The sequence below is a fragment of the Chiloscyllium punctatum genome, chromosome 2, assembly GCF_047496795.1.
Source record: "Chiloscyllium punctatum isolate Juve2018m chromosome 2, sChiPun1.3, whole genome shotgun sequence".
Classification (NCBI taxonomy): Eukaryota; Metazoa; Chordata; class Chondrichthyes; order Orectolobiformes; family Hemiscylliidae; genus Chiloscyllium; species Chiloscyllium punctatum.
The window spans coordinates 153,921,203-153,944,126 of NC_092740.1; the positions used below are offsets into that span (position 1 = coordinate 153,921,203).

Consider the following 22,924-nt stretch of genomic DNA (forward strand, 5'->3'; position numbering starts at 1 on the left):
AATGTATATTGCGTTTGTGTTCTTTCCAAAATGGTTGTCTTCACATTTACATACATTATATTCCATTTGCCAGTTTTTTGCCAGTTATGTGACCTGTCTCTATATCCTTTTGCGGACCCTCTTCCACCTCATAACAATTACTTTCCTAACTGTCATGGTGTCCACAGCAAAATTATCTATCATATGTTTGTTTCTTCATCCAACTTATTGATGCACATTGTAAGTGCTTGAGAAACAATATTGATCCCTGTGACACTTTCCTAGTTACAATTGCCAACCCAAAACAAGACCCGTTTATCCCTACTGAAACAGGGGAAGGGTCACTGAACTTGAAATGTTAACTTTGATTTCTCTTCACAGATGCTACCAGACCTGCTGAGCTTTTCCAGCAACTTCTGTTTTTGATTCTGATTTACAGCTTCTGCAGTTCTTTCCATTTCCATTTATCCCTCTCTGTTTCCTGTAAGCGAACCAATTCTTTAACATGCCAATATGTTACCTAGTACATTACATGTGGGCACCTTACTCAATATCTTGAAATCTAATTGTAGTACATGCTACCAAATCCCCTCCAGCTACAGTGAGTATTATTTCATCCAGAAACTCTTGCCCAAATTGACTGTGCCCAATCATATTGTGATTTTCTAACCCTCTTGCTGTAACTTCCCTAATAATGGCTTCTAGCACATTTCTTAGGAGATGTCAGGATATGTGGCCTATGACTTCCTACTTTCTGATTCCTTCCTTTCTTGAATAAATATATTACATTTGCAGTTTTCCAAACCACTCCCCTTCTTGAATCCATGCATTTTTATACCTCGTGCATCTACTGTTTGTGCTGCCACTTCTTTTCAGCCTTTAGGAAGCAAGCCATTCGGTAATAGGGACTTGGCTGCCTTTACGTCAATAGATTTCCCAGCAACCTTTCCCTACTATAGTGTTTTAAAGTGACCTTTTGATTTTCAAATATCATTTGAATGTTTCCAAGTCCTCTATCATGAAGATAGGCACAAAATATCTGTTCAAAGCCTCCACTATTTCTTTGTTTTCAATTTCCTGCAGAGAGAGAGAGAGAAAACAAACACTAGCTGCAGTTACTGTATTCTTCTATTCAAATACTTGTAGTAACTTTTATTTGTATTTTTACTTTACTAGCTTGATTTCTGTCCTACTCTGCTTTCTATCTCTTTATATTTCATTTTCTGCTGGTTCTTAAAGACTACCCACTACTCTTCCCACTAGTCTTTGCAGGTATGTAGAGTGTTTATTCTGATTTATATTATACTTAATGTTCTTATTTAGCCATGAATGATGCAACATTCTCAAAGAGATTGTTATATGATATTAGCACTCCTTTCTTAAAAAAAAAGCTATCTTTAGCTGGTACAGAAAATCATGGACATCCTAAATGTGACTGCAAAACAGCCGTGTAATCCAGCAAGTTCAGGTGGCATCAGAAACTGCACAGTGGGTTTTCAGTATTGGAATTTCAACGTTATAGTATGGCTTTTAAATCATTCTGAGCATAACTTAATTATATTAAAATGCAATTTTACATAGGCTTGTTTCTGTGCTGCACATCCTGTCACATTAGCTAGATCATGTTATGCTCAGTTTTCTCATCTAAATCTTTCTCTCCCATATTCTTGTCCAGTTTCCCCAGAAATGCATCAAGCTAGCGGCATAATAGTGTTATGATGTGGAGATCGAACCCCTCTGTCAATTAAAACTAACACCCCAGAAAAGCTCACCTCGTAATCTGCTAAAAGTGTTAGTGAGTGAAAGAAAACTCTAGATTTCCACTGTTTAAAGACAAAATTAACAATTTATTTTCCGAACTTAAAGAGAACCTCCTTTTCTTAACTAATCACCATCTGACCCCCAACTCTATAAAATGCTATTCGAATAAAACAATTATTAAACATTAAATCAATTTAATCTCTCAAAGTCCAGACATTCTCTAATGCTGTTTTCCTTCCAGTCTTCCGAATCTGTTGCTTGCTTCCACCCTTCCGATTTTGCTGTGTTCTCTCTGGGTTATCTTCTTACTTTTTACTACTTTTACTGGAAAAGGTACCCTTGATAGATAGTGCCTTCTGAGTGATTTCTTTTTGAGAGTCCTTTCAGATGATGTGTGCTGTCATGTTCGATGGCAGTTGCTCTGACCAATTTTCGAAATGCCCTCATTTTTATATTCCTGAATATACCTGAAATTGTTATGGTCTGATTGGTTTCTGGATGTCAGCATCATCAGATTTTAAATTTGATTGGCTTTGAAGGGCTAAGTGTTTAGTTTAAATCAATTGGTCAGATTTAAATTGTTGTCAAAACAGCAACCAAAACTCAGGAATCCATTTAACTATCAATTGCATCTGTTTTGGAGCAGTTGTTGTGAATACTCGCAATGTTTGCTGTACCAAAAACTTAGACAAGTACTTTGTCTTAAAGTGACTATACCCTCTTTTGACTTTGTAACAATTATAATATCACTGGATATTCAATCCAGAAATCCAGGCTAATGCTTTGTGGACATTTGTTCAAGTCCCACCATAGCATTTGTATTTAATTAATAAAAATGTGGAATCAAAAGCTAGTCTTGGTAATTATGGCCATGGTGCTGTCATTTTTTTGATGTTTAAAAACTGTCAGCTTCATTAATGTCTTTAAAGAAGTAAATCTGCCATCATTACCTGATCTGACCTGACCCTGCATGTGACTACAGACCCACAGCGATGTGGTTGACTTTTAATTGCCTTCTGAAATGGCTTAGCAAGCCAGTACAATCAAGGGCAATTAGGGATGGACAATATCACCTTGCCAGCGAAACCTACAAGTCATGAAATGAAAAATGCTATTTGCTTCATTCACTCACCCTTTATGAAAAGCTCCACATCTTTACCACTCTTTATTGATATGCCTTATTTTTCTGAATTCCTTGTTGGATATCTTGATGCTATCTTTTATTGATGGCCTCTTGTTATGCTCTTCTCCAGAGGAAATATTCTCTGTGTGCCCAGTTTATCAAAACCTTTCATAATTTTAAAGACCAGTATTAGTTCACTTCTCAGCTTCATTTATTCAGAAGAAAGGAACCCCATCTGTCAGTCATTTCCTGATTTGTATACACATACTTTTGGTATCATCCTTGTTAATCTGCTTTGTACCATCTCCTGTCTTCTGTATTGTTTTCATGAGGGTGCAGCCCAAACTGCACACAGTAGCTCAAGTGTAGTCTGATTTAGGTTTGATACAGGTTCAACATAACTTCTCGACTTTTTAATTTTATCTTTTGAGAAAAAAAGTGCCTTGGACTTTTCTGTTCTGTGGCCTTGTCTTGCTTAACTTTTAGTAACTCATATACATTCCTTATCTGAGATCCCTTTGTTCCTCCAATTGTAATTGTTGAAATTTGTTTTGCCAATTCATAACATTTTCTATTCTACCTTTAATAAATTATTAATTCTAAACATGCTTTTAATGAGTGATTTTTGAGAAGATTTGCAGCTTAGGTTGATGATAAGTCTGTAAGTTAGCTCACTGAGCTTGAAGGTTTGTTTTCAGTCGTTTCGTCACCATGACTAGGTAACATCATCGGTGAGAGTCTCCGGTGAAGTGCTGGTGGTATGTCCCGCCTCACTGTTTTTAGGTCTTGGTTTCTTAAGGTGGGTGATGTCATTTCCAGTTTTTATTTTTCTTTTCGAGGGAGGGTAGATAGGATCTAAATTAATGTGTTTATTGATGGAGTTCTGGTTAGAATGCCATGCCTCAAAGAATTCTCATGCGTGTCTTTGTTTCACATGTCCTAGGATGTGTGTGCTGCCCCAGTCAAAGTGGTGTCCTTCTTTGTCTGTATGTATCGTGATAGTAGGTCATGTTTTTTGGTGGCCACTTGGTGTTCATGTAAACTGGTGGCAAGTTTCCCTCTACATCACACTGCAGCACCCAAGAACTACAAAAAGCAGAAGAAAAATATCTATACAACATTTTCGGGATAAACGGCTACCCAATAAACACAATTCGCCGATTCCTCAGCAAAAAACCCAAACAAGCAGACACTATGCAACCAAAAACTATAGCCACATTACCTTACATTAAGGACATATCAGAAATGACTTCCAGACTCCTCAGACCCTTTAGCATCATGGCACCCACAAACCTACCAACACACTTAAACAGTGACTAATGAACCTAAAGGATCCATTAGATACTACCATCAAAACTAATGTCATTTACAAGATGCCATGCAAGAACAGTAAAAAAACACTACATCAAACAAACTAGCAGGAAACTAGCAAGAAAAGTAAATATTGATTTCCTTTTTAATTTTTATAGTTCTACTGGAAAAGAAAACATTATTTACAGTTTTGAATTTAATGTGTGTTTGGCACGCAATCATTCTGAACCTGTACTCTCGTTAAAACCTATTTAAAGTGTATATTTTTCTCTTTATTTCTTCCAATGATTCAGTCTTGTGCAGCCTATTCCATTAAGCTAGCTGTGTCACCATTTAGTAATTCAGTCTTTATCACAGTATTAAATTTGATGTTATCATTTTGCTAATTGTTCCTTAGATCTCTTTGTTTAGATTATCAGTCAATGTAATAAATGCAAGTCGCTATAATGCAAACCAATCTAAGTGCCAACAAGGACATGTTTTAAAAACTTAATGTGACTTTTTCATCATCTCCAGGATATCTCTTGCCACTTAACAAACTTGTTGATCTGTTTCAAATGATCTTTGTGCCAGAAATTTGCAAGCAGGGCAACATGCCCCAAATGCATATCACTCATGCATTTCCCTAAAATATAGATGGCACTTCTCAGCTTTCATTGTCAGAAAATGTAACAAGAAAGAAATATAGGGCACTTTTTTTTTAATATCCACTCACTTCTCCAAATGGCCACTGCTGCAAATGAGGGTGATCTACACTCATAATCTTGAAGGGTACTGCTTAATTGGAGACCTTATTAAGGTGCAAAAAGATAAGATGATGCAAAGGTAAATTATTGCAGAGGCTGTAAATCTGAAATAACAGAAACTGCTGAGAATATTCAAGTCAAGCAGCATCTGTGGAAAGAGAAACAGAATTAATTTTCATGTTGGTGACCTTTATTTGGCATTGAGAAAAATTATACAGTAATAGGTTTTGAGCAAATGAGAGGGGAAGGGCAAGCAAAAGAATAAAAGTGAAGATCTTTGATTATGTGAAAGACAGAAGAGATTAAACAATAAAGGATTTAGTGGTGCAGGAATAGTAATCAGTTTCCTCTTGCAGGGGAGACTAAAACTAGGCATCAAGGTTTAAGAAAAAGAGATTTCCCTTTAAAATGGAGACAAGGAATTTTTTTTTCTGAAGATCATTAGTATGTGTGGAATTTTTTTCCTCAGAAAGCAATGGAGACTGGATTGGGACAGATAGGAAATTGGAGTTGAGACCACAGCCAGATCAGACTTCTTTTGTTAAATCGCGGAGCAGCTCAAAGACCAAAGTCTTATGTTTCGAAGTAAAGAAATAAAATATGTATGTGGAGGAGGTGAGAATGGCATAATCACAGAATATTATGATGCAGAAGGAGGCCATGCAACCCATGATGCCTGCAGCAGCTCTATTATCTAGGCTGGCCGTATTATCTAATGACAATCTCCTGCCTTTTCCCCATATCCCAGCAAATCATCACTATCCAAAAGACCGTTCAATGCCCCTCTTGAATGCCTTAGTTGAACCTGCCTCCACCAAATTTCCAAGCAGTGTATTTTGTACCCAAACAACTCACTGTGTAAAACGTTTTTTTTTACATTACCCTCACTTCATTTGCGCATCACTTTAAATCGATGTTCTCTTGCCCTTGTTTCTTTTACAAAGTGAAACTTCACCCTAACCACTCTGTCCCACCCTGTAAAGATTTTGAAAGCTTCCATTGAGCTTCTCTCCAGTCCTAATTTCTTCAATCTGTCCTGAGTTGAAGATTGTCATACATGGAAACATTCTAGGAATTCACTTCTTCTCTGCAAAGCATAATGATGAACGAGTACTATTGAACAGCAAAACATGCTGCTAGATGGTTTCACAGATATGCTCTTAGTTTTATTATACCACAGAATTAATTATATCAACAGGAAAATGAGAGTGAAACTAAAATCTGTTGGGAAAGAGGAAACAAAATGTACCAGAGGTTAGGTGTGAAGTTTAGATTAGGTTGGATTCCCTACAGTATGGAAACAGGCCCTTTTGCCCAACAGGTCCACACCAACCTTCCAAAGAGCAACCCTCCCCCTACCCTATATTTAGTCCTGATTAATGCACCTAATACGATGGGGCAATTTAGCATGGCCAATTCACCTGGCCTGAACATCTTTAGATTGTGGGAGGAAATCAGAGCACCAGACAAAACCCATGCAGACACAGGGAGAATGTGCAAACTCCACACATGCAGTTGTCCAGGGAGGGAATCGAACCCGGTTCCCTGGCATTGTGAGGCAGCAATGCTAACCATTGAGTCACCATGCCGTCCAAGTTGTTGAATTATTTGTTGAGTTTGGAAGGCTGTAAAGTGACATATTGAAAGGTCTTGTTCTTTGAACTTTTAATGAGCTTCATCATTGCAGGGTGTAATGACTGAAATGTCAGCATGAGAATAATGCGGAGAATTAAAATGATATACAACCGAAGTTTGTGATCCTGTTTTCGTACTGAGTGTAGGTGTTCTACAAAGACGCCATCTAATCTGCATTTGATCTCCCCACATTTAATGATAAATGCAGCATGCTACATTGAAAGTATTACATTAAAATCATTGTTTCACTTGGAAGGACTGTTTGGGTTGTTACGTAGTGAGGCGAGAGAGTGTGAAAGGGCAGGTGTTGCATTTCTGCACCTGCATGCGAATAGGGTATTGTAAATGAGCCAAGCTGTTATGGGTGGAATTGACCTTTCCAATTGCTGAAGGGGGATTGGTGCAGGAATGGGGGGGAAGGAGTGTGTGGAAGAGGTGCTGGCTTGGGAGGACAAGAGGAAATGGTTCTGAGTAGGAAGGGCAAAGATGAAAGCAGAAGTGCATAAAACAGATGTTTATGATACCAAGTGAGTCTTTTATTGAGCAAATATAACCATTTATCAAAAATGCAGGTATGGAACGTTGCATCATTAGAACAGGTATAAATTATGTATAAGAAACAACTGGATAATTGTAACAGACAATATTATTTTCAATTAAACCTGGAAGGTTGGAATGGTAACTAATTTAAATCAGTCCAAAGTTAAAATTTGAGTCAGGAAGAAACCCTTCAGTCAAAAACAGCTGAATGTTTGGCATGACCTGTCAGGTAGGTGGTAAAAATAAAATTCCTAGCAATGGGTGAAATACAGTTAAATGCTATCATGGGAGAGTTGCGGTAGTATAAGAACAAAAGAATCTTAATTGGCTGATTTCTGTTTTTGCTCCTGTTATTTTCTTAATGTATTTCTTTGCTGTTATTGCACAGAGTAATAAAGTTTCTTATAGTTTGATACTTTAGTATGTTCACTGTCCTTCTTTCCAGGGTATTAGTCTTCAGAACTTCAGATTTTGCTAATACTTTTATTCTAGTGTTTTCAATTTGAAGTTGATAATGCTCTTTCTTAGATATAAACCTATGCAGAAGTTGGATGGAATGGGAGATGGCTTTGCAGGAAGTGGCCAACAGATTCCTAACTCTGCAGAGCAAACCATTGTAGCACAGAGTCAACACCATCAGCAGTTTCTTGGTAAGCTGCAGTTATATAAGTCAGCTTTTACTATTTCTTGTCATTTACAACTTTCAAGTTAATTTTATACTATGTACCATCTGCAAATAAAATAGTCTTTAAATTTCTAATTAATTAGGGAAAGATAAAGAACCAAGTACAAATGTTTGGGTTGATGTGCATAAAATAACAAACAAGGGAACAGCACCAGAAATATCACCATTAGCTGTTGCCTTTTTCTCAACCACATGCTGCTAAAAGGAGGTGATACCTCAGAACAAAGTCAACAAGCAGAATGAAGTTTTGTGACTTATTGGAGCTACAATACCTTAGGAGGCTCAGGCTTTCACAGCAGATCATTTCTGACATCTGCCGCCTCCTGGAACAAGACCTTATTTCAAGACGGAGGTGCAGACTCGTTGCCAGTCATAGTCCAAACACCACAGCTCAAATGTTTTCACCTGATTGTAACCTCAGATCAGCATTCCTCTCTACCACTGATATCTTTCACCTCCATGCTTATAAACAAATATACCTACCTATACATTAAAAATATGCAAGGATTATCCTTCTACCACCTTTTCAGGAAGATAACTCTAAAGACTGAAAACTTTTTGAAAGAAAACTGTTATGGACAGACCAAACCCCCTGCAAGTATATCAAGAAGATAGCCTAGACCCTAACGTTTTCTTTTTTAAAGGTAAGTGTAAGGTGCTGTGTTCCAGATTAATTTGATTGGTTACGCTACTCAGCTTTAAGCAAAACACACTTCAGTCTTACTCTACAGTTAAAATACAAACAAAGGAAAGAAGAATTGGTCTAATTTGAACTCTATTTGAAAAACTTAACAGAATGATAGACTATTTAACTACTAGCAGCAACTGTTCCAATATAGTAACATCCCATAAACACATCCTTGGCAAAGGCAAGTAAAATAGATTATCTCACATGCAATTCTGGCAGCTGAGAGAGCCCAAACTTTTAGCTGAAGTGAAGAGAGAGAGAGAGAGATGTAAGAGCTTTGATAACCAACTTCCAAGAATCCCAACAAATACTGGAAACTAAAGTAAAACCCTGGTTTTGTGGGAGCCTGGCCCCACTCATAGATGCTGCTTCTATTGTTGCAACTTAAAAAGAAAAGAAACCCAAGGCTTCACAGGCTGTTTACTTTATTGGCTTGGAGCAGATCACTCTTCAACCTCTGAATGAAACAAAAGGACAAAATACACTTTTTAAAGCAGAATATTGTCATATCTCCCCCCTTAACAGTAATGAGTCATCAATATATAAAAATGCCTTCATTCTTAAAAACCTTTTGGTCTTACGCTATTAATACACTACAATACATATGTATTACATTGACTCTAAACATGCAAACATTCAATACCACAGTCCTGCGAGATCCGCCTTCATGATTGGCACAGTGTAAAAGATAAACAAAAAAATAATAGAACCAAAACCACTCTTCCGGCCCATAGCGCTCATATGCTTATCTTCCCTACACTCTCCATGACTGAACCATGCTACGGATTGCCACCTAATGTGCCATACCTATCGCCATGATGCTTCATTCCCTCCACACTGCTCTCTTTTCCTATATCTATCCTTACATCTCCTTGCCACCCTATGCACCTGTACCCGATCTGGACTAAAGCAGTGTGGTTGACTTTGGGTAATTAAGGATGAACAGTGGATGCTAGCCCAACCAGCAGTGCTCACATCCCATGAAAAAGTTTTTATTTTAATTCTTTCTCCTTAAGCATCATTCATAATGCTTTCTCACTTCCAATATGAGATGCAAAATAGCCTGTTTATTATTTCATTGAATCTCTACTGTGTGGAAACAGGCCATTCAGCCCAACAAATCCACACCAACTCTCTGAAGACTAACCTACCCAGACTTAACCTCCTACCTTATCCCTGTAACCCTGCATTTCCCATGGCTAATCAACCTAATCTACACATTTCTGGATATGCTGGGCAATTTAGCATGTCCAATCCTCCTAACCTACACACCTCTGGACTGTGGGAGGAAAGAGAGTACCTGGAGGAAACCCACGCAGACACGAGAAGAATGTGCAAACTCCACCACAGACAGGCTGAAATTGAATCGGGGTCCCTGGCATTTTGAGGCAGCAGTGCTAACCACTGAGCCATCATGACGCCCCCTTGACAAGAGAAGAAATATCAGCTGGGCCTAAAGAAGGTATAGATGAGGGTTGCAGAATCATTATCAACAGTTATTGCCCGGAAGAAATGGAGGCCATGGTTATGATTTAAAATTGTCGAATTCAGTGTTGACTCCAGAAAGGTGAGATGTTGTTAAGTTTCACTGGAACTATGAAGGAAACTGATAATGTGTGTTGAGTGTCTTGTGAGGCAATTAATTCATGTGGTTCATAATCGATGGAAAGTGCAGTTTGAATAAATAAAGTAGTCCAACATACTAGCACACGTCTCCAAATCCATGATATTAACTAGAAGATTGCAAGTCATCACATATAATAGAAGAGCAGAGTAGAGGCTGGATTTTCTGTGATGCATAACTCTCCAAAATCTTTCCAGTATCTACAAGGCACAGGTCAGAAGTGTGATGGCCTATACCCTCCACCTACCGCTCCAAGCCATGATATCCATCATAAAGCAAGCCACTTGATCAACATCCTGTTCGTTACCTTGTGCATTCATTTACGTCACTATGACTCAGTGACCGCAATGTGTACCATTTACAAAGTGCACTTCAACTTTCCAAAGGCTTCTTTAACAGCACCATTCAAAGACACAACCTCTGCTATGTAGAAGCATAGGAACTCAGGCACTTGGCTACACCACCATCATTAAGTTTTCCTCACATTCACACTGGAGCTCAAGATCTAAAAGCACTTCAGGTGTATTTATACCACAGGAACTATGGCAGTTCAAGAAAGCAATGCAATATCACCTTCTTAAGGTCAATTAAATATGGAAATAAATGCTGACTGTGCTAGTGACATCTGCATCCTGTAAGTGAATTGTGTGAGTGTAAATGTAAGAATAATCGGCAGTATTTTCAATGACGGGAAATCAAAATCACATCACTGTTGGCCACTTAATAACCTTTACTCTCAAAACTCTAAAGGCCCTTTGATGTCAGTAAATGAAGTTAGGTTTGGTCTCTCAAATAACCTGTATCAGTAAATCTTGTTTTTGATTTATTTTAATAATAGATGCCTCTCGCGCTCTTCCTGAATTTGTAGAACTTGAGGTTGCAGATATTCCATTATTGGATGGCATCACCCTTGAGGATATCAGAACATTACAGATTCTTTATAGAGAGCACTGTGAGGTAAGAAATATAGTACCTCTAAAATTATTTTAAAATTCTGAATATGCACAATTTAAAAGTAAATTATTCATCCTTTTATGGCTGCAATTTCACATTAAACTTTGCCAAATCTTTACTAATGCAAAACAAACCATAAGACTGACCTCTTTCCTTTTTAAGAATAAAATTCTGCAGACAATGGAAATAATAAAAAAAAATGTGCTGGAAACATTCAGCAGGTCTGGCAGTGTCTGTGATGAAAGAACCAGTCAACATTTCAGTTAATCAGAACTGGGAAATGTTACAGACATAATCGCTTTTAATCACGTTATAAGGAGGTATTTGATAGTCCCTCAGAAAGTAAGATGACTCTCATTCATGGCAAGAACCTGCTGACCCAGAGATAGAAACACTACCACATCATCACAATATCTTTGTAAATGGAGGAATGTGGAGGCAAAATAAGGAAAGATTTGTGATTTGGTTAAAGGTAGGAGACATTAAATGATAAAGAGTAGGTAGCAATAGCTAGATAGTGGTATAGTGCTAATGTCATACTGGGCTAGTAATCCAGAGACCCAGATTGTAGGTTCAAATCCCACCACGACAGCTGGTGGAATTTACATTAAATAGAAGCATATGAAATAGGATTAAGAAGACACCATTCCATCCTTCGAGCCTGCTCCACCATTCAATATTATCCTCAGTGCCCTAATCCTGTTTTTGCCCCTTATTTTTGATCCCTTTAGCCTTCAGAACTATATCTGACTCTTTAAAATAATCAGTGTTTTGGCCTCAGCCACCTTCTGTGGCAAAGTGTTCCGTAGGCTCATCACTCTCTGGATGATGAAATTTCTCCTCATCTCAGCCTTAAGTGACCAACCCCATATCCTTATACTGTCACATTTGGTTCTGGAATTGCCTGGTCATTGGGAACATCCTTCCTGTCTTTACCCTCCCCAGTCCTGTTAGGCATTTATACATTTCTAAGAGAGATCTCGTCATCACCTAAACTTGAGTGAGTACAGTCTGAACCGAATCATACCTAAGTTTCTTCATACCCAAGTCCTATCAACCCAGGAATCAATCTGGTAAAACTTTTGTTGCAATCCCTCCATCGCCAAAACATTCTTCCTCAAAGGAGGAAACTGCACACAGTACTTCAGATGTGATCTCACCAAGACCCTGTACAATTGCAGCAAGGCATCCCTGCTCCTATACTCAAATCCTTTTGTATGAATGTCAACATATCACTGCATGCTGCACCTATATACTTACTTTCAGCGACTGATGTACATGAGCATCCAGGTCTTGTTGTACCTCCCCCTTTCCTAATCTATCACTATTTAGATAATAACCTGCCTTCCTGTTTTCTTTACTAAAGTGAATAAAGTCACATATAGCCATATTTTACCTCATCAGTTATGCATTTGCCCACTCTCACAGCTTGTCCAAATCACACTGAAGCATCTCTGCATCCTCCTCAGATCTCACCCTCCCACCCAGCTTTGTGTCATCTGCAAACTTAGTGATCTAAATCGTTTAATAGATACTATGAATAGCTGGGGCCCAAATACTGACCCCTGTGCTACTCCACTGGTCACTGGCTGCAACGCAAAATGATCTGTCTACTCCTATTATTTGTTTCCTGTTTGCCAACTAGTTTTCTATATATGTCAGCATGCAACCCCCAATCCTTTGCGCTTTAAACGTGGAATATAAAGCTAGACATCAGTAAGGGTAATCATGAAGCCATCATCAATTGATGGGAAAGGAAATCTGCCATTCTTACATGGTCTGGTTAATATATGACTCAATACGCACGGGATGATTCTTAATTGCCCCCCTGAAATTTGCCAGTTCAAAGACCATTAAGCATGGGCAACAAAAGCTGGCCACACTAGTGCCCATATTTCATGGAAAAATAAAGTTAAAATAGGGACAAGTATAGAAAATGCAGGTTGGTCCAGAGGAGATATAAATGTGAATGGATGCCATCGAAAGCAAAAGTGGGAAAAACAAATTATGACCGAAACCTGAAAAGAAAGTGAACCTGAAGGAAAGAGGGTGAGGCCAGTGTTGTCAGTTGCAGAAATTAAAGTCGGAAATTGTTGAACTCAGTAATTGGTTCAGGAACCAATAATGTTTCAAAAGACAAGGTGCTGCTCCTCAAGCTTTTGTTGAGCTTCACTGGAATGCTGAGGACAAGGATAAGCACAAGCTGGGGAATTAAAATAACGAGCTATCAGAAACTTAGGGCCATACACGTGCACCAAGTGGAGGTGTTCTGCAAAGCAGTCACCTAATCTAAATTGCTCTTCTTTATGTAGAGGAAACCATATTGTGAGTATCTAAAACAGTTTGCTACATTGAATGAAGCACATGTAATTCGCTGCACAATCTGGAAAGAAGTGAGTGGGACCTTGGATGCTGAGGAGAGAGGAAGTAAAATGGCATGTATTTACATGGTAAAATACCATGTACATTTACATGGTACATTTACATGGGAAGGAAATCAGGTGTTGCATTTGACTGTGCCACATTTCACCTCCTGATAACTGTTATGTTTTTTTAACATTTCCCAATTTTAATGAAAGGTTATCAACTGAAATCTCAACCAATATCTTTGGAGAGTAGCAATCTCTGTATTAATACACTTACACTAAATAACTACACATTAATTGGCACACTCCGTGACATTGACTATAAAACACGGAGGCAAGAAAACACAATTGACCAATCTCAACTTCTGTCAGTCATTCTACTACCTACTTACGTAGTTCACTTAAACTTTATTTCTAAAAACAGAATGATAGATCAACATTTTCCAGATGTGGATGAATGATCTTCATATATTCATTCAGTTCCTCATCCTTGCATTAGGCCTGCTTCACAAAGCATCTCGGTTCAGCAGAGAGTTGTTTTAACTTACTGTATGCAGGTCTCGCAATCAAAGTTCTGCCCAGCTAATGTGAATCCATCTTCTGACAGTAGCCAAATCTTAACATGTGTATTAAATAATTAAGCTAGCACCTGTATTTTAAGCTTGTTAAAGCCTCCCCTAAAATGGTGGATGGAAGAGTTTCAAATAAACTTCTTGATGTTCATGTTCTAATATCTATGATTGAATGTAAAGGTTCTAATTCGCCCCTCCCTCAGAAAAGCTTCAGTTTTTAAACTGCAAAGAACAGTGAATCTTTTAAACTATTTATTGGGCCATACCTTTTGCTTACAGAGTGCTTTTGTTACTTTATAGGCAATACTGGATGTTGTGGTGAATCTTCAGTTTAGCCTAATTGAAAAGCTATGGCAAACATTCTGGCACTATAGTTCATCGACTTCAACTGAAGGGACAACTATCAGTCAGACTAGGTAAGTGTCCACTCTGGTCCATTTGACTTTCAAGTGTGGTCAGTTATGTTAAGCTGGATGAAATTGGTTTTGGCCAATTTTAGAGGCCAAAAGTAGGTGATGCACCACAAGCATATTGCTGAAACCAGAGATCTGACTTTCTCCCAAAATACAGTTTGTGGCCTCCTTTTAATCAAGCTTCAGAAACAGCAAAACTAAAGTTGACAATGAATTATGAGCCTTGCCTGCAAGTCACTGCCAGTGAGGAGTAAGGTTGTAAGGAGAAAATGGAGAGAGGACATTTCAGGACCAACAAATGTATCACCACACAAGGTGATAATACAGACTGTCCTTTCATTGTAGAATTGAACAAATTGGAGAACATGATCAAGAACAAAACACAGCCAATTCAACAGTATAAGACAGAAGTAGGGATTGCCAGATGTACCAAGAGGCAGTATTTTGGAGAGTTAGCATTGGTTACTGACAAAAGCAGTCTAGATTAGAGTGGTGCTGGAAAAGCACAGCAGGTCAGGCAGCATCCGAGGAGCAGGAAAAGGACAGCTTCAGCATATGTTGGAGAAGTCAAGCCATGGTGATGGATATCCAAGAATTTGGAGGATTGTTAGGCCCTTGCATAAACATCATAAAGAGAAATATAGTGAATTATGAAGTACAACTCTTCTTATTTGGTACCAGTTTGGACTTGGAGAATCCTGGTATGTAGGCATATTGTCATCCAGTGCCTTCTCAGTTTGATGGAAACAAAGTCAAACTTATCCACACACAAATACAACTCCCCACAGGGAAGAAAAGAATGCTGGAAATGGACAAAGCAGCAGTTTGTGATACATTACTGGTCAACCAGGGATGGGAAAACAAATGGTATATGTTTATTTTTGTTATTTGCCTTCTTGGGGTTTAAAAGCATTTATTCTCTTGTTTATATTTTCCAATCCAGGCAAAATGTTCATTTACAAATTATCACACTGAACAACAAAGACAAATACTAAATGTAATTTTTGATGAGAAGAATTTAGTGTAAATTACAGGGGCTAGGAGTGACCCACAGGACTTCTGTATAGAACAGTTTTTCTGCTGCTGCCAGCCCAATGCAAAGAATTAGTTCAAGATAAATAGTAGGAGCTGTTTCTTAGATGAGGAAATCCCACCAAAACCTGAGTACTGGGGGCTTGATACTCTGCTCCACATAAACTGATCAATGTTGACAAAGGGCAGTAAACAGGCATTATCTCTCTCATTAACAGATACTTGGGGATGAATGCCTCTTTAAGGTGGATGCCTGACCTCATATTTCGGGTGTCTCTGGGGAGCAGTACATAACCTTGTGAAAATTTTACACAATCTGGAAAATTGCTGCAAAGGCCACCAGTTTCTAACCCGAGACATTATATATTTATGTTTTTCTTTATTTTCTATCTTTCCTATCTATCCTACATGCAATTAAAACAAATATCCTTCACCAATTTTCAAAGTAACTCATAAAATGCATGTGTGAGAAGCCTGAGGCGAGTCTGTTCCATTTTTCTCTTTCTCTAGTGTGCAAGTGCTTGGCCTAGTTCGATGCCATGGTGGATCTTACAATGCCTAAAGCAATTCATCTATCCTCACTATTAACTTTCAGAGATGCAGACAGTAGGTCAGTTAGCATTATAAATTGATTATACAGGAGGTTGGTTGTTGCCCTCTGTTTTATTCAGCTGCTACTGAAATATCTATAATTTAAATAAATAGTTTTAGGGCTTTTAAAGAATTCTTCACGAATTGAAAGTGAGAGTTCATAACTTGTTTTTCTCAAGTATTTCTGCAGCAACATCTGGGATAAATATGCTTTAATCCCATAAAGCTTGGTTCCATTGGTATAACTTGATTAACTCTGTATCGATCACTCTTTTTGTAATATCAGACAGTGGAAGGAAAAGTTGGACTTTTCATTCCTGGAAATGGTTTGACTGAAGCAAGCTGACTCTTAAAATGATTCTAATGTGTAGGATCTGTGACACTGCCAAGGAGATTTGTTGTTTTAGGATTAAGATGTGAAATATAATGATGTTCATGATTAAAACACAATGGACTTCGAAGTAGGAGCAGGATTAGGTCATTTGGCCTACAGAGCCTGCTCCACATTTAGTATGATCACGGCTGATTATCCAAATCAATACCCTGTTCCTGCTTGCTCCCCGTACTCTTTGATTTCTTTAACCCTAAGAAATATGTTGAACTCCTTGAGAACATTCAACATTTTGGCCTTAACCACTTTCTGTGGCATTGAGTTCCAAAGGCGTTCAACTCACTAGGTGAAGAAATTTCTCCTTATCTCAGTCCTAAACACATACTCTACCCCACAACCTTATATTGTGACATCTGGTTGCGGGTATCCCAGTCATTGGTATCATCCTTCCTGTGTTTGTCCTGTCTCGTCCTGTTCGAGGTTTTATGCAATGATCCCTCATTCATCTAACTCCATTGAACATAGAAGAATACAGCACATAACAGGCCCTTTGGCCTTCGATGTTGTACCGGCCTTTTATCCTACTGTAAGATCATACTAATCTCCATACCCTTCATTGTGCTATCATCCATGTGCCTATCCAAGAATCGCTTAAATGTCATTAATGTATCTGACTCTACTACCACTGCTCAAGGAGTTCAATATATTTCTTAGGGCTAAAGTAGTCAAAGTGTATGGGAAGCAAACTAGAACAGGGTACTGATTTGGATAATGTCACCAATGTATCTGACTCTACTACCACTGCTGGCAGCGCATTCCATGCACCCACCACTGACATCTCCCTTACCTCCTACCTCTGACATCTCCCTTAAACCTTCCTCCAATTACCTTAAAATTATGCTCCCTTGTGATAGACATTTCTGGCATGGGAAAAAGTCTTTGGCTATCCACTCTTATCTGTGACTCAACATCTTGTACACCACTATCAAAGTCACCTCTCATCCTTCTTCACTCCATTGAGAAAAGCCCGAGCTCCCTCGACATTTCTTCATAAGACATTCCCTCCAGTCCAGGCTGCATCCTGGTAAATCTCCTCTCCACTCTCTTAAAGCTTTCACATCTTTCCTATAATGAGGCAACCAGAACTGAGCACAATATTTCAAGTATGGTCTAACCAGGACTCTGTAATCTTGCGGCTCTTAAACTCAATCCCCCTGCTAATGAAAGTCAACACACCATATGCCTTCTTAACAACCCTATCAGTCTGGGTAGCAATTTTAAGGGATCTATGGACATGGACCCCAAGATCCCTCTGTTCCTCCAAACTACCAAAAGTCCTGCCTTTAACTCTGTATTCTGCATTCAAATTCAACTTTCCAAAATGAATCACTTCACACTTTTCCAGGTTGAACTCCATCTGCCACTGTGCAGCCCAGTTCTGCATCCTGTCAATGTCTTGTTGCAACCTGCAACAGCCCTCCACACAGTCCACAACTCCATCAACCTTCGCATCATCGGTAAACTTATTAACCCAGTCTCCACTTCCTCATCCAAGTCATTTATTAAAATCACAAGGAGCAGAGGTCTCAAAACCGATCCCTGCAGAACACCACTGATTACCGAGCTCCAGGCTGAATACATTCGATCTACTACAACCATCTATCTTCTATGGGCCAGCCAATTCTGTATCCAGACAGACAGGTTTCACTGTCTCCCATGCCTCCTTCCTTTCTGAATGAGCCTACAATGGGGAATCTAATCAAAGGCCTTGCTAAAATCCAGATACACCACATCCACCGCTCTACCTTCATCAACCTGTGTTGTCACATCCTCAAAGAATTCAGTACCTTTTATGAGACATAACCTTCCCCTCACAAAGCCGTGCTGACTACTTTTAATCAAACTATGGTTTTCCAAGAAATCATAAATCCTGTCTCAGAATCCTCTCCGATACTTTGCCCACCATCAACGTAAGACTGACTGGTCTGTAATTCCCAAGATTGTCCCTATTCCCTTTCTTGAACAAGGGAATAACATTTGCCACCCTCCAATCATCTGGCACTACTCCAGTGGACAGTGAGGACGCAAAGATCATCGCCAAAGGCACAACAATCTCTTCCCTCGCTTCGTGTGGTAACCTAGAGTATATCCCGACTGGCCTATTTACCTATCCTTATTTTTCTAAATTTTCTGCACATCCTCCTCCCGAACATTAACCTGTTCAGTCTGTTTCACGCTGTCCTCAGAAACGTCAAGGTCCCTCTCCGTAGTGAATGCTGAAGCTAAGTATTCATTAAGGACCTCCCCCACTTCTTCTGACTCCAGATGCAAGATCTCTCCACTTGCCTTAATCGGCCCTACCCTCACTTTGGCCATCACTTGTTCCTCACATAAGTGTAGAACGCATTAGGGTTTTCCTCAATCCTACCCACTAAAGCGTTTCATGCTCCCTCTAGCTCTCCTAAGTCCATTCTTCAGTTCCTTCCTGGCAACCTTATAACCCTCTAAATCCCTGTATGATCTTTACTCCTCAACCTTAAGTAAGCCTCCTTCTTCCCCTTGAGTAGATGTTCCACATCCCTTGTCACCCACTGTTCTTTCAACCTACCACCCCTTCCTTGCCTCAGTGGGAGAAACCAGTCCAGCACTATCAGCAGGTGCTTCCTAAACAACCTCCACATTTCTCTTGTGCATTTCTCAAATCTGTGGAATGGAATGTATTCCTAACTAATTGAGTCTCTCTTCATATGTCAATCTTGCTCTCCCAGGAATCAGTCTAGGAAATCTTAGTTGTACTCACTCAATAGCCAGAGCATCCTTCCTCAGGTAAGGAAACCAAAACTGCACATAGTGCTTCAAGTGTGGTCTCTGTACAATTGCAGCAAGACATCCCTACAACTATGCATGAATCCTCAACATCACTGCTCCTCTTCTTGAATCCTCTGTTGATTTAATTAATTTATTTATGACATTTTTGTTTCTTAAAATAGGTAGTTCTTGATTTCATTAAGTGGATTTGTATCTAGCCTGAACCAAACTATGGTTTAGGGCTGAGACATGAAGAAATGTCTTCAAAGCGTTGTGGATATTTGGAATCCTTTACCTTATTAGGGTGTGAATTCTTACTCATTGAGTGTACTCAAGGCATGGATTGATAGATTTTTAGATGCTTAAGAGAATTAAGGAGTATGAGGATATTGCAGCAAAATGGATTTAAATAGAAATTTAACCTGGTCATATTGTATGTGAAGCAAACTTATTGGCCTTGTCATTTTATATATGTTTATTCAAAAAATCATGGTTTATAGATATTGAAGAGTTTCCCCAGATTTGTCCAAGCATCTGAGATACTTGTTCAGCAATCCAATGCTTTGCTCAATGGCAACCCTATCAGACCATCAGATATAGGAGTACAATTAGGCCATTCGAACCATTGAGAATGCACTTTAACTTGATCTTGGGTGATATAAGATATCTTGGGCGATATGTTTCTCAACCCCATTCTCCTGCCTCCTCCCCATAACCCTTGATTCCTTTATTAATCAAGAACCTACCTATTGCTCCCTTAAATACATTCAATGACTTGGTCTCCATAGCCTTCTGCGGCAGTGAGTTCCACAGATTTGCCACACTCTGGCTGAAGAAATTTCTCCTTATCTCAGTTCTAAAGGGTCATCCCTTCATTCTAAGGCTGTCCTCTCAGGTCCTGGTGTCCCCTATGAATGGAAACATCTTCTCCACGCCCCCTATATCTAGGCCCCTCCTTATTCCAAAATGTGATTTCTGTAATATCTTTTCTGCACTTGGTGAAGAGGCTTCTTTCAGTGTTATCAGTTATAACCTTTGAAGGCAGGCTCATACCTCATTTCTGAGGAACCACAGGCTGATACTGCTTGGAGTGTATGTAGGAGAATTGACTGTCAAAGGATGAAGCAACCATTACAGGATCATGATCTTTCAGTTGTTGCAAACCAACTGAGAATTGATGGATTAGAATCCCTTTAAGTTTATGAAAACCTCTGAGTGATCTAAAGCTTCCTTAAATACCACATGTGCATACCTGGTGATTCTTTGAATCTGTGAAAAATCAAACCACAACAGTAAATCTCTCCGATTGACTAGCCTCATTAGTATTAAGGTGAATTCAGGTATTGGTTGAGACAAGTATATTATACACAGCCTTTGGGTGGAAAGGAGGGGCAGATGTTTACAGGGTTTTTAGAATAGCAGGCAATAGAACTTGATTTGGGTTTTCCGACAACAGATTGAATGTTACCTACTAAGTTCTCTGGAACCTGCAGGCTGGTCAGATTTCCCAACCTTTATTATCAGGAACTGGTGTGCAATCAATTGCATATCATGAATACTCATTAATATGCCAGCCTACTGAAATAATATTCATAGACATAATCCTATTAGTATTGATATTATTGCTAGACTATTAATCCAGAAATAGCTGAGGTTGTGGGGACCTGGGCTCAAATCCTGCCACAGTAGATGGTGGAATTTGACTTCAATAAGAAAATCTGGAATTAAAAATTTGCTGATGACCCTGATCCATTGCCGTAACGAAGACTTTGCAGGGTCGACAGGGCTGTTTCTGCCATTGTCTTTCTCAGTGCTTAAGTCAAAACCAGATGGTCCGGCTGGTTTCATTGCTTCGTTGAAACTTTGTAGAAATTCATAGCACTGCATGGCTTGCCAGGCCACTTTAAAGGACAGTTGAAAGTCAACCACGTTGCTGTGGATCCAGAGTTGCATGTAGACCAGACCAGGTAAGCATGGCAGTTTCCTTCTCTAAAGCATATTAATGAACCAGATGGGTTTTTCCCAACAATTGATAATGATTTGTGGTGGTCATTAGACTCTTAATTTGTTAAATCAATTTCTTGTAAAAATTGAATTCAAATTCCATCTACTACTGCAGCAGGATTCGAATCTGGATCCCTGGGATTTTTCCTGAGTTTCTGAATTAACAGTCCAGCAATAATACCACTAGGCCATTGCCTCCCAGTTAAATCCCAGAATTTGAATACTTGAATACCAGAAAGTGCCAGGAGTGGTCATCTGGGAAAATATCACAAGGACAGGGTTCCTTCCAATTTCCCAACCGATACACAGTTTTTTGCTCTTTTAACCTGCTGCCTGCATGCTATGGAATATTAAAATATCACCTTTTGTCTCAAATTTCACAATACTTGGGGAATCAGTCATTTTTCATGTTGGCACTTGCTAAATTGGACCTGGTGAGGGTATAAAAATTCACCATTTAATTTCAAACAAAAATCTATCACTCTTCACTGGTATTTGAATAATCATTGATTTGATTCTACATCTGTCCTTCTGCAGTGAGAATGAGATAGAAGGTAGACTCCCGAAGGCAAAGCTCACTGCTCTGTGCAAGAATGACTCCGTCCTCAAGTGGATGTGTACCTGCGATCATATAATGTACCAGGCTTTGGTGGAAATCCTTATTCCAGACGTCCTTAGACCTATTCCTAGTAAGTACTGCTGGAAGTTGGTTGCTTTTCTCAATTTGAAAATTTTAGTCCTAAAAAGCAAAAAAAAACCCAGATCGCAGCATATAAGTCAACTAGGTGTTAAAGACAAACCTATTCTTCACCCTCAATAGTCATGTTTTAAATGTGTTCAGCATCCGTTTGAGCACCCCTTTTCAGCTTCATGCCTCAATTTGTTATCCCACAATTGGGTGTTACTTAGTGCCAGCAGATAATTGTTTTCATGCAAAAAAGCAGGCAATATGGGCTATGTTGCAAAATGATATGACATTCTCAAGAAGAGCAGTCCTCACATGGAGGATGACAAAGCTGGTGACCACCCACAAATATGTAAGCCGTTTCACTTTTATACTTGATGTTTAAGTTGACCCCTGTTTTGAGAAAGATTTTTTGAAACTTCAAAAGATCAACTTATGTCATCTGTGCAAACTGACATTACATTTTGGAGTTACCCTAGGAGAATGCAAGCAGGCAAGGAGCATGTAAAATTGGGAAATTTGCCATGTTGCTCCCAGTGCTTTGTGCCAAGCCCACCCCAATTTTACCAGCAGTGGGCATGACATTAGGAATTCTGTCCAGCTGTAAGACAATTTAGGCCATTAAGGGCATCCTCCTATGCCACTGTATTTAAGCCACAATAAGAGGGGGGTCAGTCTGAATGTGCAGCCTGACAGCTCGTGTATAACTACTTTGGTGCTCGTGTGTTCAGTGACAGCCCGATCAAAATCCCCCTGCATCCTCAATAAACCTTCAACTCTCCCCTGGCCCCACCAAGCCAATCAGGACTTGCCAGCTTGGAGAGACCCTAGACTTAAAGTCTTCCAACATATCACCACACCTTCTTTGGGACTGGCTGCACTGTCAGCCACAGCTTTCCATGATGCTTCTGAGTTGAGATTCATTGGTGGAACTTTTGTATACAGGACTTTCTTTACAGCTGGGGTGAAATTTGAGCTTTGAGTTAATTAAGGACCAAAGGCTGAATAGAAATGGGTTTATGCCTGACTTTTTACACTGGCCACTCCCTCCCCATACTCAGCTCCGTGCTAATGAT

The 22,924-nt window shown here is 39.2% G+C and overlaps 1 protein-coding gene across 6 annotated transcripts in view; it reads left to right on the forward strand.

Moving 5' to 3' along the window:
- The window catches only part of LOC140491963 (transcription factor RFX3-like), a 271,083-nt gene that overhangs the window by 190,927 nt on the left and 57,232 nt on the right, over nt 1–22,924 (forward strand). For all 6 annotated transcript variants that reach the window (XM_072590501.1, XM_072590482.1, XM_072590521.1 and 3 more), the window contains 4 exons: nt 7,624–7,745; nt 10,931–11,049; nt 14,285–14,400; nt 21,701–21,852. In XM_072590501.1, the coding sequence (XP_072446602.1) occupies nt 7,624–7,745; nt 10,931–11,049; nt 14,285–14,400; nt 21,701–21,852 (509 nt within the window). The remainder of the gene's footprint in view (nt 1–7,623; nt 7,746–10,930; nt 11,050–14,284; nt 14,401–21,700; nt 21,853–22,924) is intronic.